Below are 26720 nucleotides of genomic sequence, written 5' to 3'. Positions count from 1 at the left end.
ATTGGCATGGTCACCATTGTGCTTTACAACCATCTTCGCAATGGAAATTCTTGTCCCAATTGCAGTTGTTAACTAAGGACTACCTGTATAAGAGACCTTGTCACGTGATAAATTAAATGCTAATGGCATACATTCTTTAATTAGAATCTAATGACGTACACCATGAGAATTTAAAGCTTATGGATGAGATTATTGACAACTGAAGAGAAATGAAAGAGACACTTCAGGGGTGAAATTCAGCAGGTTCTGACAGGTTCTTGAGAACCTGTAGCGGAAATTTTGAGTAGTTCAGAGAACTGGCAAATATCACCTCTGGCTAGTCCCAGAGTGGGGCAAAAATGGAGATTTTGCAGTATCCTTCCCCTGCCATGCCCACCAAGCCACGCCCACCAAGCCACACCATGCCCACCAAGCCACGCCCACAGAACCGCCGCAGTAGTAAAAGAATTTGGATTTCACCACTGAGACGTTTGTTCATCTGAAACATATACAGAGTGGACCAAAAATCAGGCCCTAATAATCGCAGTATGTTTTATTAGGGTTTTTCCCCCCTGGTAAAACATTACTATACTTAGAAATGTTCAAAAGCTATGTGTCAAATGAATAAGGAAGTGTTAAGAAGAAAAAGTGGTTAAGGCCCAGGCTAGAAGCCAGGAGACTCTGAGTTCAAGTCCCACCTTATGCATGAAAGCTGGCTGGGTGACTTTGGGCCAGTTACTGTCTTTCAGACCAATTCACTTTACAGGGATGTTGTTGTGGGGAAAATAGGAAGAAGAGGAGTATTTAGTGTGTTCACCACCTTGAGTTATCTATAAAAATAATAAAGCAGGATATAAAAAATAAATAGCGATCAATTTCAACATTTGATGTAATTCATATGATAAATTATCTATATGGCTTGACTTCAGGTGCACCCTGTATACGTGGACAAATATGTGGACCTGATGTAAGCAGCTTTTTTTAAAAAACAAACCTTTGAATTTGAGCATAAAAAATAATCCCAGAGGAATTCAGAGCTTTGAGAGCAAGTTTTAGCTTGCTAATTTTATATTTGTTTTGAAGCTAGGACAATGCTGGCGTATAAGATTAGTAGCCTAGCGCACTGCAGGGACTAAAAAGATGTTTTAAGAGCCTGGTACACTGAGATGGGAGAATAAAATATATCTGACAGGCAGATACATATATCTGCATGGGATCAAATAATCTTGAATGAGGGCATATGCCTACATGGCTGAGGGCAAATGTGTCTGCTTCTCCAAGGGATTGTATAAACTTGGCTTATTTTCTCCTTTTGAAGCTACTTTGCAAACAATTGAAGCTCTCTGTAGCACGGTCCCTCATGGTCTCCCCAACAGATCATTGTCACAGCTACTGGATTCACAAGTCTTTCTTGTTAGTTTTTAGTGTTGCTTTTGAAATCTTAATTCCATCTTTTCGGCTTTACACATATAAATAAATACCTTTGTTCTCCAGCAGTCTTTGTGACCATAGTGTAGAGAATTTCTTTTGGCATAAATCCTGTCCCTCATAGACGAAAGAAGCTAGGACTTGTATAATAGCATCTCTTAGCTAATTATCAGGAGTCACTCCGCTAACATCTATGTCTAAAAAAGGACTAGAACTCTGTTACAAACCAAGTTTGGCCCATAAAGTTTTCAGCTGAATAGAAGACTCTTAAACAACGTTTCTCAACCTCAGCAACTTTAAGATGAGTGGACTTCAACTCCCAAAACTCCCCAGCCAACCATATTGGCTGAGGAATTCTGAAAGTTGAAGTCCACTCCAGTGGTGAAATCCAAATTTTTTTACTACCGGTTCTGTGGGCATGGCTTGGTGGGCGTGGTGTGGCTTGGTGGGCGTGGCAGGGGAAGTATACTGCAAAATCTCCATTCCCACCCCACTCCAGGAGAAGAATTCTGCAAAATCCCCATTCCCTCCCCATTCCTGGGGGAAGGATATTGCAAAATCTCCATTCCCACCCCACACTGGGGCCAGCCAGAAGTGGTATTTGCCGGTTCTCCAAACTACTCAAAATTTCTGCTACCGGATCTCCAGAACCTGTCAGAACCTGCTGAATTTCACCCCTGGTTTACTCATCGTAAAGCTGATAAGGTTGAGAAACATTGCTCTAAAATCTGCGGCTAATGCCAATTTTCCAACCAACCTAGAGAACAACAGGGGGACATAGGGGACTCAGTTCACACACACTGCCGGATTGATTGGTTAATTTTATGTCCCATCTTTCTTTCTGGAGCTTGGGGCAGTGTATAGCACTTCCTCCTATTTTTCCACCAGATGTGTACATTTTTGTAAGTTCTTCTGCTAGTGCTCCTGTAAAGAAAAGAGAGGATCATCTCAGCCACCGTGAGCTTGTTATGGGAAGGCCAGGATTTTAAAAAAACAATACAATGCTATTTATAAGTGATTATCATTGACATATTCTAGGTATTTTGTCAGTGTTTGACAGAAGATATGCCACAGTTTTACCATTTGACAGGTGATTTTGATGAGGTTTCATTTCTGACACCTGCCAAAAGTAAAGCAGGCAAGAAATGCCAAAAAAAAAAAAAACTAGATGCCCAAAATTCTCAAGTAAAATTTCATATATAGACTTGCCTGAACCATTTTAAATCATATGCCCCTATCATCATTCTTAGTCAAGAGAGCCAGGTGGTTTCTGACTCAAAATGAACACAGAGGGATGCCACTAGTCAGGCTATATTAACTTCATATACAGCTTCCTTAAGAAGCCATTCTTGAACCCAACAGTTCTGGGTAACTTTCATCCAATCTTTAACCTTCTCTTTCTAGGAAAGGTTGTTAAGGAAGTGGTCAGGCTGTGGCTTCGGTGGGCCCCAGAGAAAACATATCATCTTGATCTTTTTCAGTTGGGCTTCAAACTAAGACATGGTATTGAGGTGGTATTGGTCATCCTTGTTGATGATCTTTGATGGAGCTGGGATGGGGCAAGTGCAACTGTCCTGGCTTAGTTTGATTTCTCAGCAACTTTCAAGTCCATCAACTGTGGTATCCTTTTGGACTGTCTCCAGAGATTAGGAGTAACTGGCACTGTGTTGCAATAGGTTTCCTTCTTTCTCTGTGGCCAGTTTCATTTGGCGGTGGTGGTGAGAATCAAGCCTCTTTTCCAACTCTTATTTAATATGAAGCTACTGGAGAAATTCATATATAGTTTGAGGTAAAGTATCACCGGTATGGTGAAAATATTCAGCTGTTTATTTTGACCCCAGGCCAACAAAATGATGTGGTTGAGTCCCAGTATGAGGCTGTGGGTCTGGATGGGAAGGAACAGACTCAGGCTCAATCTTAATAAGATGCAGTAGCAGAGGTGGGTTTCAGCAGGTTCTGACCAGTTCTGGAGAACCGGTAGTGGAAATTTTGAGTAGTTTGTAGAACCAGTTAATACCATCTCTGACTGGCCCCGTCCCCATCTATTCTCCGCCTCCCGAGTCCCAGTTGACTGGGAGAAAACGGGGATTTTGCAGTAACCTTCTCCTGCCATGCCCACCAAGCCACACCCACAGAACCGGTAGTAAAAACATTTGAAATCCACCACTGTGCAGTAGCTGTGAGTACTTGGACCTGCCAGTATTGGAGATCGTATGCCTTCAGAAGAAAAGTCCCAGTGAGTTATCTGAAGTTATTGTGGGCTTTTCTACATTTAGTTTTTGCATTGATCCACCACTGGATAGCATTCCTACCTGATCTTCCTTGAGCAGCCAAACTTAATTTAGCAGTGGTTTAACTTGCCACAAATCCACAATTTTATTATTTGTGGCACTGGAGCTCTATCTAAAAGACCTGGGAAGATTCTTAAGAACATTCATCTCACCCAGCCTCTTCTAACAATGCTCACAGGTAACTTTACAAGTGTAATTTATTGTTCTAGTCATGTTGCCAATTCCTGCTTGCTTGCTTGCTTATTTATTTAGTTATTTAGTACATTTATATGCTACTCGTCTTGCAGTTCAAGGTGAATCTTGTGGGTCCTGATTTTCGCTACTTACACAACAGGTTACTGTTAGATGTAAATGCCTTATTCTCTAATGTGTAAATAGTGTATATAAGAACATCAAGGGTTAATTCATTCTTTGATTCCTAATGTATTCATGACTCATCACTCATTCTCATGACTCCACCCCCTGTGTATATAAGGAGCTACCCTCCACAGTTTCCCCGCTTCTATCTGTAAATATTCAGTGAATATAGAATGCCTTTATGTAAATAAAAAGAGTTGTATTTGAACTCTTAATTCTCTAATGATTTATTGAGTCCGATCCAGAAAAACATCGCAACAATCTGGTAGCAGAGGATGGTTTGATTGACTCAATAAGAACTTAAACATGTCTAAAAGAGATAGGCCCAACACCAGGGCATACAGCAAAGAGATGGAAGAAGATCAAGAAATAATAGATGAACAAAAAGAAAAGGAATTGAAAAGCAGTCCTCTCGGGTCTGAGATATTAAAACTGCTAAGACTCAAAGCAAAAATCAAAAACGTCATAAAAAGCGAAGGAATGACAAAAGGAAAAGAAATTCACGCAAATGAAAATAAGGACTCGAAAACGGTGAGCGATTTATCTACAAATAAAATTACAACGAAAGAGAGAAACACTGATCCCGCGCAAAATTTTGAATGGCAGCCATCTTGTTCTCAACAGACTTCCAAGATGAGCGAAACTGAACCAATCAAAGGACAAAATTCAAAATCTCTGGCGCGAAAAGATCCTCTCGATGCTGAAAACGAAAAGGAAAGACTTTATAACTCAGAAGAATCAGACACGGAAATTGAAGAAACACCAACAGAGATACAAATAGAATCAGCAATAAAAACACTCTTTAATATATTTGGGCCAAAACTAAAAATCACCAGGGAATCGCCGAAGAAGCAAACGAACGAACCGATGCCTCGGGACCTGCACGCCTACACCCCAACTTCAAGAGCGACGACACCAGAGCCCAGAGAACCTTGCCGATTCCGCCCTACACCAAGGACAGAAGCAAGCGACATCGCTCACAAGAGAAAGAAAAGAACAGCCGTCGTCACCAGGACCCCAAAGACCGAGCCAGAAACCGACTCATCCGAAGAGGAGACGAGCGAGCAAGCGGCGGTGGAGAGAACCTTCCACGACGGAGACAAAGAAAGAATGAGCAACGCGCATGCGCGAAGTCAAGAAAACAACCCGGGAAGATTCGAACTCATGAGGGAACCACACAGACTCGTTGCTGACATCCCTACACCATTCTGCAATTTTCTGCATTTGCAAGACCACGAACTGCCTCAGGTTGTAAGTAACGGCCAAAGTAATATAGGAAACTTGCCTAGTGACTTCCCAAAGTTAAGGGTTGATGGTATTAATCTACAAGAATGGTATCAGCAGCTTCAGGTTATTTTCATGAAAGAGAACTTATTATTTTTTATCACTAATCCTCCAAGAAGACCTTGGACTTTAAAAATAGATAGATTACACCATAGAGCCTTTTTTCTAATAATAGCCAGTATATCTCCTGCAACGTATTATAGCATCAAATCAAATCTGACTGTTTCAGAAATTATTCAATGTATGTTTAATTTGTTCCACAGCGACAGTGTAGCTACTACAACAAGAATGTCCAAAGAATTCTTTTCATCTAGAGTAAAACCAGGGGTTTCTATAAGTGAGCATTTAATATGTTTAAACAAAATAAGGGCTGAACTGCATTTAAGGGGAGAAGTTATTTCAGACCAAACAATGAAAAGTGTTATTATTAACTCACTTGACTCATCATGGGACAATTTCATGTCACATCTTGATACCATTAACTTAGGATATTTATCCATAGAAAGTCTATCCAACAAATTGATAGCTGAAGACAATTCGAGAAAAAATCGATCTAACAATCACACAGAACATAGACCTGTTAGGAAAGTAGCTTTCCAAGAAAAATATAATGAAACATATAGATGCCATAATTGTGGGTCCAAAGAACATAATAGAAGAGATTGCCCCAGATTTTCAAAAGAAAGGCACAGACCAGAATACATGAACAGACACAATCATAGACAGCCTTCTATAGAAAGGCATAGATATAGGAGCCCACCAAATTATAGAGAAAATAGAGGGGGCAGAGAAAGCTCAAGAGATAAAAAATCCGGTTCACTGAATGGACTAAATAAACATGACAATACAAAACCCCAGCAAAGTGAAAATAATAATTGGCTCATCGATTCTGGAGCTACAAACCATACCACTAACAATAAAGATATATTGTCTTCTTTTACAGAAGATAAGTTTGTAATAAAAGTAGCCAATCAAGAAAAGGTTCAAGTACTAGGCAGAGGGAATGTAATTTTGCCTGGTTTAGGAAAAATAGAGGGGGTATTGTTAATACCCGAAATACCTCATAACATATTGAGTGCCATAAAACTAAGTAGGGACTCTGGTATTAATATAACTTTCTCAAAGGGAGAAGCAATCCTAGAGAAAAACAAAAGTAAAATAGATACTGTGATAATTAAAGGGGGCTTGCCCTACCTCATAACAAAAGAAGAATGGCTACATAATATTAATTCAAATGTTGAAGAATGTATAGAAATAGATGATGAAAATGTTAGCAATAGTGACAATGATGATTGTATGATATCACATGATCAGAATGATGCACCCAACATAAAAAAACCAAAGATAGGTAAACCAATCCATGATGAGTGTGCTCACATCTTACATAGGAAGTTAGGCCATGCCAGCTTTCCTGCAGTACAAAAAATGACAGAACACGCAGAAGGTGTCAAAATAAAAAATTGTGAAAACTATTTGGAATGCTCAGTATGTAAGTCTACAAAACTAAAAACTAGCCCCAGACCAAAAAAATCTGCCAGATCAACTAACAAAATTTTTGACTTAGTACACATGGACCTAGTAGGACCACTTACTCCATCAATCACATATAGAAAACGTTATTTTCTAACAATAGTGGATGATTATAGCCGTTATGGTTTTGTTTACACATTGAAACATAAAGATGAGACTTTTCAAAAATTCAAGGAATTTTATAAACGCAGAGAGACACAACATAATATTAGAATAAAGCAAATTATGACAGATAGAGGATGTGAATTCATGTCTAAAGAATTCTCTCAATGGCTAAAGGATAGAGGAATGCTACATTACACTTCCAGTCCATTTTCTGCGTTCCAGAACGGAATTGCAGAAAGGAAAAATTCCACACTACAAACTATGATTAGATGTACATTAGAGGATGCTGGCTTAAGTAAACAATTTTGGTCAGAGGCATTACACTATTCAAATTATACACAAAATAGGACCTGGTCCAGTATTATAAATAAAACACCATACGAAGTGATGTATAATAGAAAACCAAAATTGGCACATATGCATATTTTTGGAGTCACTGCAGACGTACACATACCCAAACAATTGAGAAGAAAGGGAGAAAATGTATCCAGAAGACTTAGATTCATGGGATATGAAACTGGTACAAAAGGATATAGATTCATTGATGGCAATAATAAATTTATAGTTTCCAGAACAGCCGTGTTCCATGAACAGGCCAACTGGTCTAAATTACATTTAAATGAAATATTCCCAAATAAACACATAGAAACAAAATATCATAAGGAAGGAACTGTAGATAAACAAAATATCAACAAACATGAAAACAAGACCAAAACCTGGACAAATAGCCAGTACAAAATAAAAACTGATACACTAACAAAAAAGGAGGCAAGATATATGCATGACAACAATAGTAAACCAGAAAGAACAATTAGGAACAACAGGAACAAGATGCCAGATAAATATAAAGATTACGTAATGAATGTAAATAGTGAACCAATAACACCTAATACGTACGAAGAAGTACTGAAACTTCCTCGCGAAGAAAAAGAGAAATGGGAACTAGCCATGAAAAAGGAAATGGAAAGTTTGAAAGGATTAAATGTGTTTACTCCCACAACTGCACCTAAGGACAAAACTATTATTGGTACCAGGTGGATATATAAAATTAAAAATTTGGAAGGAGGCAATAACCTGTACAAAGCTAGATTAGTTGCCCAAGGTTACGCACAAAAATATCCAGAGGACTACACAGACACATATTCCCCTACTGTGAGGACAGAGAGTGTCAAAACAGCTTTGGTGGTAGCATCAGCACTTAACCTTGATGTATTTCAATATGATATACAGACTGCATACCTACACGCAGAGTTAGATAAAGAAATCTATGTAAGGGCCCCTCACAGCCAATACACAAATAAAAATGAAACTTGGTTGTTAAACAAAAGCTTATATGGATTGAAACAATCCGGTAAAAGATGGTATGATTGTTTGGTAAAGGTGCTCAAGACTATGGATTTTAACACCACATCTGCTGATAATTGTTTTTTTGTCAAAAAGAATGATGACTGTATTGAGTTTGTATTGATTTATGTAGACAATATTTTATATATTGGAAAACATAAAGGAAGAAGAGAAATTTTTGTGAACAAGCTGAATGAACATTTTTCACTAAAATCTTTAGGTAAGGTAAATAAGTATCTTGGTGTACAGATCAGTAAAACAAAAAAAGGGTTCCAGCTTACTCAAAAGGATAAAATTGTAGAACTTCTAAACAAATGTAATTTGAACAATGCTAAAACATGTGATACCCCCATGCAAACTGACTTTCTCAGAAATACTGATGAATCATCTCCTGAATTTAAGGATAACACATTTTATAGATCAATCATAGGTTCACTTCTTTATATATCTAATTGGACTAGGCCAGATATAGCCTTACCACTTAATTTACTGTCCAGATATGTCAGTAAACCAACAATGTACCATTGGGAAGCTGTCAAAAGGATTTTGAGGTACCTGAAAGGTACTTTAGATTTTTGCCTTATATTAGAACCAAATGGCAACAAGGAACCAAGACTCATATGTTATGCAGATGCGGATTGGGCAGGAGACACATCTTGCAGAAAAAGTACATCAGGTTATATTTTCTTTTTAAATGATTGTCCAATTTATTGGTATACCGGCAAACAAGAACTGGTAGCTACTTCAACTACAGAAGCAGAATATGTCTGTTTATCCAAATCTGCAAATAACCTTGTGTGGTTTAATGACTTAATTTCAGAAGTTTGGAAGAAACCTATTTTACCTTTTATCATAAATGAGGATAACAAAGCAGCCATTGAAATCTCCAGATCTGATGCTATTGGACAAAGGTCCAGACATATAGATATAAAGTTTAAACATGTAAGACAATTATCTCAAGACGGTTTTATAAAAGCTGTGCATTGTGATACTTCGGAACAGATAGCTGACATTTTAACAAAGCCTTTACCATCCAAACAACATAAATATTTAACTTCCAAATTGTATGTATTGTATTGTCCCGAATCTGAATGTAATTGGTGTTGTGTAAATAATCGGCATTTAGAGGGGGATTTGTTAGATGTAAATGCCTTATTCTCTAATGTGTAAATAGTGTATATAAGAACATCAAGGGTTAATTCATTCTTTGATTCCTAATGTATTCATGACTCATCACTCATTCTCATGACTCCACCCCCTGTGTATATAAGGAGCTACCCTCCACAGTTTCCCCGCTTCTATCTGTAAATATTCAGTGAATATAGAATGCCTTTATGTAAATAAAAAGAGTTGTATTTGAACTCTTAATTCTCTAATGATTTATTGAGTCCGATCCAGAAAAACATCGCAACAGTTACACCTTGCCTCAGTCACCCGCAGCTTCAGGGTTCAAGGAAGCTTCTCTTTTCATGTTCTATATTGCAACCTACAACCATGATGTAAAACCATGATGTCATGCTGTCATCCCACCTTTTGATGGGAACTGACATGTAAGAAGAGTGATATCTTGAAAACTAGTCAGCTTTCTTGGTTTTATTGAAGTTGTTTTGCGAAACAGTCTAACAAATACATAAACCATATATTGTAACATGAAGAAGGACATTTTCTTCTGTGTAGAGAAGAAAAAAAGGGGCTATTCATATTCCAAGACTCCTACCAAAGGAGCCAATGGGATGAGGTTTTGACTGACTGAAGATTTTTGCATTCCCCTCATGGTTAGCTGGAGAAAGCAATCATTGGTTCATGATGGCTTCCACCTGTTCTCAGGTTTCTAAAGAAAAAGCAAAATTTAAAGACAGGAGAAGAAATACAAGTTGACTTGTAAAAAAAATGCTCAGTAAATAGAAACTCATTTGGCCCTCTGCCACACAAGGTTACTAGCTGATTGTAGACCAGTCAGTCTCTCTTAACCTAATCTTTAAGATTGTTTTAGGGAAAAATAGAAGATAGTAGCATCTCGAATGAAAGAATGATGGGCTATGCCATCAAAATAGCCTCAGAGGATTGTCTTGAACTCCTAAATGAATTATTAGAGTGTGCACAGTGTGACTATGTGAGACAACCCAGGAGCAAATACAGTAAACAGAAGTTTGTATTTAAATAGTTGTTTTATCTACAAAGAATATATACACATACTTTATAGTCAGACCTCAAACAAACAGCAATCAGCAATTACAGCATGGAAGCACACACGGAGAAAGAGAGAGCTACGCTCCAACAGGGCCTCTTCTTATTACTGGCTCTTAAAGTGATATCAGCCCAAACACCTTCCTGACTCATTCTCAGTATTACATCATCATAGCAGCTGGTCAGCTCTTAAATCATTACCCTGACATGAATGATGAGACTTAAATCAGATGAGTGGTTAGTTAGGTGAATAGGCCTCTGCTGTTGCAAGAAGCTCACCAGGGGTGGGTTCTACTTACTTTTACTACCGGTCCGCATCGCGCCTGTACCCACGCACTCGCTTTGCTCACGGCCACACACGCTCTTCTGCGCATGGGCAGAAGCTTCTGCACATGGACAGATCAACTTTGATGATGTCTGGGTCAGTGGGCGGAGCCTCCCGCTGGTTTTACTACCGGTTCTTGCGAACCGGTCTGATCCGAGGGGCAACCCACCACTGAAGCTCACTTGTTAAATCTCAATGTGTCAGTATTCTCACTCTGATCTTACCTCACTGATGCAATGATTATTTGGGGGGGCAGTGGGGAATCCATTCCCATTTCTTTTTTTTTCCTTGAGCAGAGATATTCTTACCTTTTAATCTCTGTATGCTCCTTACGGGAAAAAAAAGAGAGATGCCTACTAATAATAAGTGAGTAATAAGTGGATAGAAACAACTGCTATCTTTATCATCATGGCTCAGGGCTTCCGAGTCTAAATTCTGGAGGAAATTCAGCTGCTTCTTCACACTCAGTAGCTTCAATTTTCCCATTGTTCTTCTTTACAATTGTATTACATTTGGAAAGGTGGAATAGTTTCAGCCCCGACCTGAGAAGAGTTAATTCAGCCTCAGTTGAAGAAAAGAGGGCTGCATCTGACAGTGAGATTTCCATCCCTTGTCAGGCCTTGGCATCATGTCTGCCAATGTCCTGGATATTAATTTAAATGGAAAGATGCAGGTTATTTCCCCCTGGGCACCTTACCACAATCTCTTGATTATTGCCTGACAGATAAATATGCATTAAAATGCATTTGTCAAGTCTATACTTGGCTAAAACAGCCGGTAACCAAAAGAACTGAGCGCTCTTTAATATTTTTTTGCACATTTATTCCTAAGCATATATGCACTGCCTTTGTTCACAGAATTCACGTGTTCATCGCACTGGTTGTGTTTACCATTGTATTTGAGAAGATACGGAAAAGGAAGGAGGTCAGATTTATAGTGTTTGAAAAGGTAATGTTTCATGGAGTTATGAAATTCTCACAAGTGTAGCACAGGTATGGAACAAGAAGCAGGATCACATTCTTTCATCCTATCTTTTCATCCCCTTGTGTTTGTTATCACCGTATATAAGTACTGTACCAACATTCATATATGGTGAAGGAAAGAACAGGTCTATTTCACTGATACATTTGGTGTCTACGAACCTCTGTTATGATTTTGGTTGGTTGCAAAATCAGCTGTTTAGACTGGACTTGGCATTTTTTTATCCAGCTATTGAGTCCTTCCCAAGAACCTGGGATAGGCAGATGATGTTGTTTGATTGCAGTGTGTAAGCTGTCCCAAGTAAAGCTGTCTTTTGCAATCAACAGATGGGTCAACTCTGAAGCTATTTTGGGGCATTTCAGGGCTGCCACATTAGGGCTAGCTAGAGCTGTGGGAATGGGAGGGGGAGATAGAGATGGCTGGGGACCTGTAGCCAAAATAAAATTATTTCTCCTGGGAATCAAGAATGTTCTCACCGGGTGCTGGGGAGGCGTGGACTGAAACCAACTGGAGTTTGGATGGTGACTGGATTGGACCATGTGACAGACATGTGGACTAGGGGAAAGAACTTTGAATTTTAATTTGGGTGGGGAAAACCGCAGGACTTTCAGAGTTGGGTTTTCACCAGATGTGCCAATATGATATGCCTAATAAATTTGGACTTCGAGGAGAATCTTAAGTCTCAGAGTTTTGATAGTGTTGGGTCTGTTACTTGGAATCCTGACATGATGCTGATTTGTCAATGCCACTGGTATTGAAGTGATGCTCCAGATGTTTTGGGACTGGTACTATTTCTATTGGTATTATCTTTGCTTTCTTTTGCCACAGTTGTTCTGTAGGCAGGTTTTTCTTTACATTTTTGTGATATTTCTTCTAGTTTCTCTTCTCTTTCTGCTACCTTCAGGCATCACAAAGTGCACTATTCAGACTTTTTTGTCTTTCTTATTTTAATTGTTAAGTCTGAAGTGTTGTTGTTGTTGTTGTTGTTATCAATTTTTGACACATTGCAACTGCCTAGTCCCCGCAGTTTTCTTGATAGGATTTTGGAAATGGTTTGCCCTTGCCTTCCTTCCAGAATGACTGGCCCAAGGTCACCAAGCTAGCTTTGTGCCTAAAGCAGACTAGAACTCAGAGTTTCCTGTTTTCTAGCCTGATGCCTTAATCACTACACCAAACTGACTCTGCTACTATGAGTCCTGCTTAATCATGATTCCCACTAACCACTGTATTAATTTCATGGATGTGCATATCTATCTTCACTGTAATTCAAAATAAACCTGGGGCAGGCCAGATGTTTCTCAGGTTTCCCTCATGCCCCTTGCCCATACACAACCTGAGATGGTTTCATGGTTGAAAAGAAGTGAGAAAATTCAAGGCAGAATACATGGAATTCTGGAATTCAAGGAAACACACTTAACTACCATCAAGGATGGCATTATGGGGTAGAGACAAATCTGATTCAGGAGAAGCCAGCCAGCAGAAATCAAGAACAGAAAATCCTAGTAAATTATGTCTCAGAGTTAAAAATGTTCCATTTTATATTTTCTGCCTCTGAAATCAAAAAAACTAAAAGAAAGCAAAAATAACCGTGTTGGTTGCTTATAAAGTTCATCAACTTTTGTGAAAAAGAAGGAGATAGCTGAACAATATAGAGCTGATTTCATAACATGAATCAGAGGTGTAGGGCAATTAAAAACATATTCAGACAAAATTGATGAACATGAATAGAGAATTTGAAAGTATAAAGAGTTAGTAATATATGATCTGGCATTTACAAGAATGGAAATATATTGGGTAGCATGGTGTAGTAGTTAAGGGGTTAGATTGTCACTGAGAGACTTAGGTTCAAATCTATTCTCAGTCACAGGAGCTTACTTGGTGTCTGCCTCTTGACTGCAAAATTTTTGCAAGGAGTTCCTGATCAGATTTGTTGAAAGGTTATAGCAATCTCAGCCCCTAGAGGATTTTAACTTTCAAAAACCACTTTATCCCTTATCCTGCTAAGGTGGGAATTTTTCCAGCTTCTTAACCACAACCTACTTATCAATTGGCAGAAAGACCATTATTTTGACTAATAAAATAGGAATGTCCAGATGTCCAGAATGGGAATCCTTCTGAGGCTCTGATCATACCATTACACTGAAAACTTTGAACCAAATATTCTTTCCCAACCAGACATTAGCTCACAATGTTGTTGTTGTGGGGAGAAATGGAAGGTGGGAAGTGCCTTGACCTTATATAATAAAAGGGGGATATAAGTGTTACAAAGAAAGAAATCCTAAATGAGAAGCAGCTTATTATCAATTATGGACATTTACTGATTTCCATAGGATGGAAAGAGAGTCTTGGACAGTTGAATTTTATGATGTTTCATATACAGCAATGTTAATAAGAGCAAAAACATTTAAATGTTAAAGGATCAAAGAAGGCATTTGTTGTTTAGATCTGTAAGCAATGTTCCCCCTATCCTTATGTCAAAGGAAAACTTTACTAACCCATTTAAAAGTTGCCATAATATACCAAGGCCAGTAATACAATACATTAAAAAAAATAGTAAATACTCAGGTGTGATTCTCCCTTCTCCTGTGACTTCAAATATTTTTCCTAATGCATACATTTAGGACCAAAGTTGCATACTGGGATCCAGTTTGATCTCTGTAACTTCTTAATATACTATTACTGCACCTAGGAAGATGTTCACTTAAGTAGATTATTCACAGATCCCCCACAAGGTTAATGAGATCACACAAGAAAGGAGTAGAAATTTATTAGAAAGAAGAGTTACCTTATACTACCAACAGAAACTAAGCTACATCTTTCAGTATCAGGCAAGAAATAAATCTGTTTCTTGCTTTTCATTACCTACTTCAGTGCGGTAGGTAATTTCACACAAGTATAGTAGAAATCTCCTTCTGGGCTCCACTTAACTCTCCCTGTCTCAGTTATTCATTCTTCAACAGAGTATTCTCAATGGGCTCAACCAATGTAGTTTCCCCAGAATTTCTGCTATCATTTTACCAAATACCAAATCATTTTTCTACAATGTCTCCCTCTCTTGCTATCTCACAATTGGCTGTTTCTTTCGGGGTTCTAAAACCTTACCTTTTCAGAATCTTATCACAAAGCTCAGTAGCATATGATTACATCCTAGGACAGAGTCAATCCAGAAAGGTGCCAGTGGTGTAGGAGTTAAGATGCTGAGCTTCCCCTGGGGAGATCTATCATGTAAAGCTGCCTTCAAGACGAGATAATCCATTGCCTCACCTGATTCAATACAGTACTGACAGTCCTTGTTTAGCAACCATAATTGGGGAAGCACCTAAATCATTAAGTGAAGCAGCTGCTAAATAAAACAGCAGCTCGGCTTATGATCTTCCTTCGGCTTTCCTTTGTTTTACAGGCTTGCAAAGGTGGTAAATGAAAGCATTGATTGGAAAGTTATTTTTTCATTACTGTTGTAACTGCAAAAGGTCACTGTCCAAGACAGTAGCTAAACAAGGACTACCTGAACTGTCAAATAATACACTTTACAGAAGGTCTATAAGGGCTTAGGGAGAAACGTTTCTTTCAAAATGCAATTTTCAGGACTACTATATGGAAAGCACACACCCAAATACTTCCTTGCCTAGCATCCTTATACTATGTAACCTATGACAATCCAAAACATAAAATTAAATTCAATATCCCAATTTTTCCCCCCACAAAATAGTTTCTTGTAGAAATGAAGAGACTATTAATGACATTTAAATCTGCAATTTTAACCATTTTAAATTTGAATAAAATATTCCACGTATCAAGCAGAACACTTTCATGATCCCTGCTTTAAGAGAATTTTAGAAAAAACAGGGATCGTACCAGGGGTGGGTTCCACTTACCTTTGCAATGGGAGCATACGTGTGTGCTTGCTTTGCTCGCACGCAGCGCTTCTGAGCATACGCAGAGCGTCCATGATGACGTCCAGGTGGGTGGGCGGAGCTTCCTGCCACCATTACTACCAGTTCGCAAGATCCCGGACTGAACCGGTAGCAACCCACCACTGGATCGTACCCATAGCATTGTAGGGCAAGTGTTAAGAATTTAAATATAGACATAAAAATGTAAATATTCTGCAACTAAATTTTCCTTTTTAAGTATCTATTTCATAATCTTTGTTTGCAACATTGAACTATGGGTTATTACTCAAAAATAAAATTTGCAGTCAAGAATGCTGTTAGGCTTTTAAAAATTATTTTAAAAAATGAAGCAGCATGGTGGTTCTTACTAGCTCGGGATTTACTAAAAATGGCTTTAAAAAATTAGAGTTCAATAAAGAGCATCCAAGATGATTTTGTATTAAAAAAAAAGGATGTTTTGGCAAAGTTACCCATCATGCTTACTAGGCAATAAACTCAATTTAAGTGACATTAAACATCTGGTAGGACTGAGGTGAGTTAATTGCCAGGAACTTTTGAACCATTTTACAAATGCTTCTGTGCAAAAACAGCTTGTTTTTTTCTGTGATTCGAGACAATGGTTTTCCAATTGTTTTCTTGTTCACTTCTAATACTTTTACACTTCAAAAGACAATTTGGGGCAAAAAATAAAATAAAATAAAATCTCTCTCTACATTGCTTATACGGTTAGTATAGTTGACGGAAAAGGATTGTAACGAGACTTGGCAGATTGTGGTTTACAACCATAATCTTGTTAGCTCATTGCATTACTTACTACGGAACCAGTGTCAGCAGCAAAGTTGCAACACACACTGACATCTCTGAGATTGCTAGTGGGAAGGGGAGGCAGGACGGCTTCACAAAAACCCGTTGTCTAAAAGAAACAGCAAGATAGGTCCAGGGAGCAGAGAGCCTTGTGTGCCTTTCGGTTACTCTATGTGTTTTGTTTGAAACAATGCATCTTGGTTAAAAGAAAAACAAATTGTGGGAAGAGGTAAAGGATATACACTAGTGTAAACTTGGTTCTGGCCTAGCTTTACTCTAGTTTTCTTCTTCTACCCTGTTTCCCCTAAAATAAGACATCCCCTGATAATAAACTCAAACGGGCTTTTGAGCACATTCACTAAAATAAGCCCCCCCCCTGAAAATAAGCCCTCCCCAAAAATATTTAATCACATGCGCAGCTGGTCCCCGCCATTTCCTCTGGTTTCCTCCACGCACCCCAAAATAATAAGACCTCCCCGAAAATAAGGCCAAGTGCTTATTTCGGGGTTCAAAAAAATATAAGGGTCTTATTTTCGGGGAAACACAGTATTACTGTATTTTTATTATACAGGTAGTCCTGGACTTAAGGCCACAACTGAGCCCAAAATTTCTGTCGTTAAGTGAGAGATTTGTTAAGTAAGTTTTGCCCCATTTTACAACCTTCCTTGCCTCAGTTCTTAAGTGAATCACTGCAGTTGATAAGTTAGTAACCCAGTTGTTAAGTGAATCTGGCTTCCCCATTGACTTTGCTTGTCAGAAGGTCACACACATGACCCCAGGAAAATGCAAATGTCATAAATGTGATTCACTTACCAACTGTCTGAATTTTGATCACATGACCATGGGGATACTGCAACAGTCACAAGTGTGGGAAATAATCATAAGTCGCTTTTTTCAGTGCTAAATGAACTGTTGCAACTCAAGGACTACCTGTATAACATTAGAATGTTTTATTTGAGCATGTATACTTTTACCAAGGCTCAGAAACTACATTTCTTTTTGCTTTAAAATTTGTAGGTTGTCTTGCACTTCATTGTTCACAAACCTTGATAAGAATTTACTCAGAGAAATGAGACAAGGTATACATTCTAAGGCAGTGATGGCTAACCTTTTTGCTTTCGCGTGCAAAAAATGGGGGGAATGTGGGGGGATCGTGTGCGCATGTGCCCACACCCATAATTCAATGCCACCCGTGCATGCACACGCGATCCCCTCCCTTCCCTCTGCTTTGGCATCCAACTGCAAAAAGGTTACTGGTGGGCCCGGTAGGCCCGTTTTTCAAAGCCTGGAGCCTGAGGAGGGCAAAAACAGCCTTCCCCATTCCCCCGGAGGCTGGAAACGGACCGTTTCCTGACTTCCGGTGGTACCGCAAGGGCCAAAAATCAGCTGGAGCTGAGCTAGGGCAATGTTCGTGTGCCCACAGATACGGCTCCACATGCCACCTGTGGCACGCGTGTCATAGGTTTGCCATCACGTTTCTAAGGTATACAATTTAAGGATTCTCTTTAGATAATTGTTCTTAGAAACCTTAGAAGCCTGGGCAAGGAAGGAAGCTCCTTATATGGAATGATGTGAAGAGGGAAATGAGTGAGTGTGTAAGGGGTGGTATTCTATAGGAGGGGAAGATTGTAATATACAGTATAGATAGATAGATAGATAGATAGATAGATAGATAGATAGATAGATAGATAGATAGATAGATAGATGAAGAGGGTCTTTGCAGCCGCCCATCTAACAGCTTTCTGTTGTCGGTCTTGGGTGAAAAATAAGGAACTTAATTCATGCAATTGCCTGTTTCCTTGATCCCAGCTCAGAAACAAATTTGGCGAGGAATAAAATATTCCCACAATTTCACATGCAACCCACTCTAATCTACGGCAACCTTATTGCACAGCTATAATCTATGCAGGAGTGGGGTAGGACCTTTTCAGACAAACAAACTTTATTAAAATGTACAAGCTTCATGCATTTTAATCACATTTGTTAGTCTGAAAAGGTGCTACTACGCTGCTGTGAGATTTTTGGCTCTCACAGACAAGCACTGCAATAATCTATACAGTGACTTATTATGCATCGTGCTTTCAAACTGGGATGAAGAATGTGACTATAAGCCTCCCTACCAAAGTCCCCAGTGTATCCTTTGTCAGCCACTGAAAGGCATGGAGGAAGCCAGTGCAAGTGCTTCATGTTTCTGTGCTTGTCAAGAAAGGGGATGCAAAGGAAGGAAAGTTAGCTAGCAGAGGGTAACAGGGCTTGGGCCCAACCAGGGATGATCTTATACCATCTACAATGACACTTGAGAGATGGTCTGGCATGTAGCCAATTTTTTTAAAAAAATATGCTGAGGTATGTGAACACAATCATGAGGCTTGCCAGTCTACGCTTTCCCCTCACAGGAAAAATCACACTTCTGAATGGGTATAAAGTGCTTTTGTCTCATTCTTGACTATCTGGAAACATGACCAGCCTGGAAGGAAGATCTTCCAGGAAACAACTGGATTTCAGGTAGAGCTGTGGTTCTGCCCTTTTCGTCTTAGAAATGAAGTAACTGACTCAAAATCTACTCAGGACCAGGGGTGAAATCCAGCAGGTTCTGACAGGTTCTGGAGAACCGGTAGCGGAAATTTTGAGTAATTCGGAGAACCGGCAAATATCATCTCTGGCTGGCCCCAGAGGGGTGGGAATGGAGATTTTGCAATATCCTTCCCCCAGGAGTGGGGAGGGAATGGAGATTTTACTGTATCCTTCCCCTGCCACGCCCACCAAGCCATACCACACCCACCAAGTCACGCCCACAGAACTGGTAGTAAAAAAATTTGGATTTCACCACTGCTCAGGACCCTAAATTAAACGTGGTCTTATACCAAGTAGAGTAGCAGGCAAGCTGAGGAAAACTCAGGGTCCAACAAGCAGCATTTATATATGGCAACTCACCTTGACAGCAGCCATTTTGCAATCTGGAATTGAGAAGTTTTTCGTGAGACTCCTTGGGCCAAATGAGGATGCGGACAAATTCATGCCCTTTTATCTCAAAATAGTTGAATTAAATACTGCTAGCTCATCTGCTAGATGATCTCAAAGTGCTAAGCAGGCTTGGACCTGGTGAGTCCTTGATGAAAGGTGACCAGACAATCCCAGGACTGTAACCTAGACTGGAAAGTCCTAAAAGCATCCTACAACAAGACAATAGCAAACCAATTTAATATATTCTTTCCCAGAAAACTACACGGATGTGTCCAAATTCAACTTTTTATGATTGTGGGCTCCATGTGGCAAGCTGGCTAGAGAAGAAGGCTGCAAATATATATACAACATTATCCAGTATATACTCTCCATTCACAAGACACACACACAGTCATATTCTGCGAATTGCAGCAGAAACAAGGTCATATTTTTTACCACAAACCAATTCAGAGAGACTCTAACATCCCCTGTCTGTTTTCAATTAACCGCCGTTTATCATCTTGCCTAGAGGCACTAGTTAATCTTAATTGCATTTTATTCAAGCCAGCCAGCTAGATTCAGAATCCATGATTTGAAATTGGGTGGCTAAAATAAGACATAGTTAAGTGAACTTCGTATAGGTTCAGAGATAAAATGAATGTTTATCAGTTTAAGTTATTATATCCCGTTTCTCAGGCTATTCTGGAGGGAAAAAATAATTAAGGTGTGCGAAATGGTGTGGGCCTAAGGTTTATTCTTGGAGCCTATCAAACTTTAACCCAACATCCCGATTCATTGGATTCAACTCCCATAATGCTCAGCCAGCATGGGTCAAAGAAAAAAGGCTATTTTATATTTCCATTGATGATTGTCATCTTACCTCTTATATTTGCCCACTACTAGTTTTAGAAACAAAGGGAGTAATCTTGGAAGAGCAACCAGACAACCCAGCTTTGCATAAAAATGAACAGTGCCAGCAGCGGATGTAACTTTCATAATTGTTTTGGCTTAATTATTGTACAATGTTTTAAAAATGTACTTATTTCATTATTCCCCGTTTTCTATCATTCTGGGATGGCTTATATAAACTGTTTTTTATAAAACAATTAGTTCAAAACCTGGAAAAAAAACAACAACCCAACAGAATTAAAATAGCAGGAAGCTTTTAAAACCTTACAATAAAAACATTATTTCCCCCTAAAATCCAATTTATGTCCCAGTCTCTGTAAGAATGGGCAGTATAGTATATCTCTTGTCTCAGGATAATAATCCATGAAACTAATAAAGCAGACCATTGTCCGTAAAAATTAGACTGTTTCAAATTTGCTCATTTTAAAGTGGCAGAATATTTGTGGGTTTTACCTAAACTATTTTTTCCCTTTAAGAGTGGATGATTTGAACTACAAGGGCTCATGGTGATGAGTCATTTTTATAATTTATTAAGACATTTATACTCCCCCCCCCCCTTTGGGCAGCTCACAAAACAAAGAGTGATGTTTTATCCTCACAAGCCTATGATGTAGATTGCAGTAAGAAATGGTGACTGAGTGAGGACTATAATTATCTCCTTGGTCCCAGTCCACAGCTTGTAGCTATATGACACCCATTTTGTCTACACTAGTGTCCTTTTTTATTAATGCTTAAATTACCAACATGAATTCAAACTATAACACGTGGGTGGGTTGGTGAGTCCAGGTCCCCTAATGGTCTTTCTGATCAAGATATCTTCATTGCAAGAGAATTCCCAAAAACAGGCTGGGGATAAAAGCTGTCCTAGTGCGCATTACAAGCAGTAGAGCAAGGAGCAGCTCAATTGCAAATTTCAGAAGACACACTCATTATGTATAATTTCATTTTGTTTGTTTTCCAGCTTGGAGAAAAACCAAGAATTGTGGAATAACTTGGGTCCCAGTGACAAGGTAGGTGCAGGACCACCAGTGAGCACCCCAGCGTAGAACTAATGAAAAATATAGTCCAATAATTAATCCTGTAAAAACCTTAGCAGGTACAGAAAGGAAGAGCTGAGAGTGTGAGGATTTAAGGCTGTGTTTTTCCAAGCCTGCATCTTGAACATGTGTGAACTTCAAGGTGCTGATGTTTGTAAACACTGATTTAGGGAGTGCATTTTAAGGGGGGGAAAAGCTCATTGCCTCATACCACATGAATCTGATCAAGGTGCACAAAAGGAAGTGTTGTTCATCAATAATGCCTTCTTCCTTAGTTATTTGCCATGTCCGTGGACTCCAAAGACCTGAAGAAGGATCGTCCAGACTGCTGAAAGTGTCACACTGAGTCAGTTCCTTACTCCTGCCATGTTGAAAGAAAGTTGCTGGACTTGTCATTGGCACAGCCGCATCTTCTGCCGTCTTGCCAGGCAGAACATGTCAGCCTTTCGAGAGTTCTCGATTAAGCTTCTGCCTCAGCCAAGATAACTTTGCAGCTGTTCTTCCCTGCCTCTGCAGTTTGCTGGTGTCAACCGCAAAGATCACCAATCAACATCTACAGCCCATCCAACAGAATCAAAAGTGCGCAGTGACCCATTCTACCTCTTGGAAATGCCCTTAGATATTGAGCTGACAAACAACTTGTTTATTTAAAAAAAAAAATCAGGAGGGTGGGGGGAAGAGAGGGAGAGGCAAAGTGACACAAAGCGCATTCTTTTTGGTCCCATTTGTGCAAACTTTTTGGTTCAGTATTTTCCTTCCCTTCCTACAAAAATCCTTGACCTTGATGCGTGGCATTTCCTGCCTCCCACGCTCAGTTTTACCATTCCCACAGAGACAGGACAGTCCTAGCACCTAGATCAGTGATGGAGAACCTTTTGGGCTTGGTGTGTCCAAAATTTGAAAAATGCCTAATTTGACTCACTACCCACCCCCTCAAACAAAATTCTTTACATATTCATTTGTTTAAAAAACATATACATGTGTGATTCCCACAATCTGCTGCACACTTCCCTCAGGTGGTGTTCTCTTTCTGTTGACAGGCCCCTGCGGCAGCTCTGGGTCACCCGGGGCCTTCATTCTTGAACCGGCTTGGGAGAAAGCTCTTCCACGGCCTCTGCAGCCTCCAAAAACCACAAAAGTACATCCCATTCTTGTATGATTTTCAGAGGTTCTGGAGGCTGCAGAAGTCCACAGCCTTCTCATGTGACTTCTGGAGGGTCCGGAGGCCACATGAGAACATTTTTTTCATTTTTTATTTTTAATTAGATTTATATGCCGCCCTTCTCCGGAGACTCAGGGCGGCTTACAGTGCGTTAAGAAATAGCCTTCATACTTTTGTATATTTATACAAAGTCAGCTTATTGCCCCCACAAACTAGGTCCTCAATTTACCTACCTTAGAAAGGATGGAAGGCTGAGTCAACTTTGAGCCTGGCGAGATTCGATCTTACTTTTAATTGCAGACAGCTGGTGTTAAATTACAGTGCTTCTATCTGTTGAGCTAAACCAGGCTCCCTATTAACATACCCTATTCTCACGTGGCCTCCAAAATTTGTGCAAGAACGGGGTGTGCTTTCAAAAATATTGCCGGGTGTTGGTGAATGTCAGTGTGTCACCCAAAACACAGTGTGTCACTCTTGACATTGTGCCATAGGTTCACCATCATTGACCTAGATATTGGCATTAATAATGCCAGTTGAATTCTTTTAGAGGACACTGCCTATCACCAATTCTGAAAGGAGTCCCAAGTGATCCAGATTAGTCTGCAGATGTATCACATTTTCACAGAATCTATCTGGGCTTCATTAGGAGTACAGGTAGCTCTTGACTTATAACAGTTCATTTAGTGACCATTCAAAGTTACAACAGCACTGAAAAAAAGTAACTTATGACCATTTTTCATACTCATTAGGAGTACAGGTAGCTCTTGACTTATAACAGTTCATTTAGTGACCATTCAGAGTTATAACGGCACTGGAAAAAGTGACTTGCAACTTGATCCTCACTCTTACAAACCACCGCATCATCCTCATAGTCACGTGATTGAAATCCAGGTGCTTGGCAACCGGCATGTAGGTACAATGGTTGCAGCATCCCAGAGTCGTGTGATCACTATTTGTGACCTTCCCAGGCAGTTTCAAACAAGCAAAGTCAATGGAAGAAGCTGGATTCGCTTAACAACCACACCTATTCAGTTAATAGTGATTTGCAGCTTTGGCCAAAAGGATGTAAAATCAGGCACAATTCATTTAATTTAACAACAGACATTTTGGTCCCAATTGTGCTCATAACTCTAGGACTACCTGTACTGTGCAGATCCCAAAAGCTACCCAAATTTAGTCTCAAGACCCTGCCCTCTCCCCCACTCATTCCTTCGTCCTTTTTCTTTTCTCTGGGGCCTACAGCAGTAGGGAACATGTTCACTTATCCCTCTGCCATTCAGCTGATGTGGTCTGTTGCTACAGGACCAGATAAAAGGGCACCTGCTATTAGATTGCTCCTTGTTTCTTTCTCTTTTAAAATAGCAGTGGGGGAAGATCCCCCATTTTCATTCCCACTATGGGAGGAACACTGGACACTTTCTTCATCCCACAGTTTTCTGATGGAAATTATCAGCTCTGAAAGAATAATTCTTTCAAAGCTGTTCTTTGCCTACTGGGTGTCAGAAACATAGGCCCAAAGCCTTTTCCCTCTGTCCGCATGTGCAAAACTAACCACAGTTATGAGAAAGGTTAACTTGGATTAGAAAATAATACAACATGAAAACATTGTCAGAAACCTGCCTCTAGCGCCACTGCTTCAGTCCCAAAGGATTTCATCCTTGTTGCAGCTCTTTTAAAATAAAAATAAATAATTAGCATCAAGGAACTCCATCCCCAACTTTCTACATTATTTTACTTAGGGTTCGCTAAGCTCTCTGGAGTCTTTAGCTTCCTCCACTTCGAGATCTAGGATCATAAGCATAGCTCGGTGGCCCCAGAGCAAATCTTGCAGATACGCTCCAAAATTTCAACTTTAATTTTCAATTTAAGAAGAAAGAAGATGATGGCATGGATAATACCACCTATCTGACAGTTGCAGGGAAAGGTTGCCCCACTTATCCATAGCTTTCTTCACCTGTGGCTTCACTTCTATATGTTGGAACCAGTGGTGAAATTCAATTTTTTTTACTACGGGTTCAGTGGGTGTGGCTTGGTGGGCATGGCTTGGTGGGCATGGCAGGGGAAGGATACTGCAAAATCTCCATTACCATCCCACTCCAGGGGAAGGATACTGCAAATCCCCATTCCCTCCCCACTCCTGGGGGAAGGATATTGCAAAATCCCCATTCTCACCTCACTCGGGGGCCAGCCAGAGGTGGTATTTGCCAGTTCTCCGAACTACTCAAAATTTCCACTGCCGGTTCTCCAGAACCTGTCAGAATTTCACCCCTGGTTGGAACTCTAGGCCAGTCTCTAAGTTCCAAGGTGGCATGCATTTCTTTTTAAAGACTGAAGGGTTAGCTGGAAGCTTCCATGCCTGTGGAGCCCATGGTAGCTATCATCTGTTCCTCCACTGTCTTTAGGCCATAGTCAAGATGCATTCGTGCATCCTGCAGTTATTTGGTGGGAGTGGCTCGTTTCCCACCAAAGTTAAGCAGGGTCAGACTGGATTTGTACTTGGATATGAGACCACCAGGAAATCTTTTTAAGAAGACAAAACATCTTGGAACAATATCCTGTCCAAGAAAATCTGTGAAGCTGCCATGAGCTAAGCTCCACTGAAAGAGTCTTTACCTTTACTTTTCTCCTATCCTGTCAGCCCTCAGTTCAACTCAGGCTTTCCTTCACAAATTTCCTTTAATTTTATATTATTACAGGACATGAAGTGATTAGGAATTACAGTACAGCAAGGTAAAACTGCAGTTGTTTTTATCCTCTGCTTCACCTAAGCCTTACATGCCTTCTGTCATACCTCACACCAAGATAATTTCCTTGCAGAGAAAAAAAAAAATGATACCTCTGCTCCTACACAGAATAAATTATTTAAATCTGCTGAGACTCAGAACTGACATCCCAAATCAACCTAAGTGGTGATCTGAATCCAGACCTGAGGCTCAGCTGCATTTTGTCTAACCACAGTTAGTGCAACAAGCCGTGGTTGATGTCTAAGCCATATACATAGTTTATTACAACTTCCCATAATCTCTTCATGATTATTCTGCAAATCTGTAATGTACCAAGTGTCTTGATGTGCTATTTTCATGCTGGTCTGCCAGGTAATGTAAATCTGGCCTTTCTTTTTAACAGCCCTACAATTCTCCAATCCATTATTCATTCTTGTCCCTGCCTTCTAGAACAAACTTTGACCCTTAATAGAGAAGAAGGAGAAATCCAGTTTGGCCCAGAAGTTGAGACTGGGAGACAGTGAGTTCTAGTCCCATCTTTAGTACAAAACCAGCTGGGGGATCTTAGGCCAGTCATTTCTCACCATCCTGGGAAGTACGTAATGGCAAACCATTTCCAAAATTTTGCCAAGAAACCTGCAGGGACTAATTCATCAGTTGCCAGGAGTCAACAATGTGCACAAAGGTGCACAAATGCACACACACATACAAGAAGGACCAGTGAATGAATAAATTGCCATGGCTGTATAAGCAATTTTTTTAAAACTGCCATAGAAAAAGACATGATTTCCACCTGGCAGCCTTGCAGGGCTGGGATTTAACTGTATATGTAAATATAGTGCAAATAATCAGCTACACGACTGTAACATTAGAGTGTAAGCTTGTTTTGTACTCCTGTTTTACAGTTATTACAACTTGATGGCCCTCCTTCCCAAGATAGGTCAAATTTCCTATAGCTGTTGTCTTTTAGCTCTAAAAGCAAGAAGGGGGGGGGGTTGGTCGGGGTGGATGACCTACCATCTAACAAGTCTGCTGTGAAAAAGTGGCACCTGTTGTTTCCTGCTGCTCCCTTAAATCTTTAGTTTCCTGCCACCCTGTAGGAACAGATGACAGTTCTGCTTGGACTCAGGAGAAAAATGCAACATTCACTATTATCCGTGATTGCCCTCCCACTCCCTTCCTCTCCCCTCTTCCCCCACCACCTAAGCCACAGACGCCGAAAGCAAAATCCAATCGCGTTGAACAAATCCAATTTGCAGTAGCAGCTAATAGAGTTTGTTGCTGGTTTAAGCGATGGCAGCGTCAGAAAGGCCTCTAGGCCTCAGGCCAAGTAGAGAAAGAATGAAGTTGGCTACTGAACCATCCACACATATGGGGCTGGGCAAGCTTTTTAAAAAATCCCCCCCCCCTCAATCTTTGACTGGGCTCCAGAAAAAAT

At 39.9% G+C, this 26720-nt stretch overlaps 1 protein-coding gene across 1 annotated transcript in view; it reads left to right on the top strand.

Annotated features, from left to right (window-relative positions):
- The window catches only part of COXFA4L2 (cytochrome c oxidase hypoxia associated subunit FA4L2), a 58927-nt gene extending 35657 nt beyond the window's left edge, over positions 1 to 23270 (top strand). Inside the window, exons 3-4 of the mRNA XM_087886683.1 lie at positions 21322 to 21370; positions 21673 to 23270. Coding sequence (XP_087742809.1) covers positions 21322 to 21370; positions 21673 to 21729 — 106 coding nt within the window. The 3' untranslated portion in view covers positions 21730 to 23270. The remainder of the gene's footprint in view (positions 1 to 21321; positions 21371 to 21672) is intronic.
- Positions 23271 to 26720: the final 3450 nt, after the last annotated feature.

The sequence above is a fragment of the Pantherophis guttatus genome, chromosome 2 (genome assembly GCF_059756535.1).
Source record: "Pantherophis guttatus breed Tessera chromosome 2, ASM5975653v1, whole genome shotgun sequence".
Taxonomy (NCBI): Eukaryota; Metazoa; Chordata; class Lepidosauria; order Squamata; family Colubridae; genus Pantherophis; species Pantherophis guttatus.
Note: the sequence above shows the minus strand (reverse complement) of the source record. Positions and strands in the feature narration are given on the sequence as shown.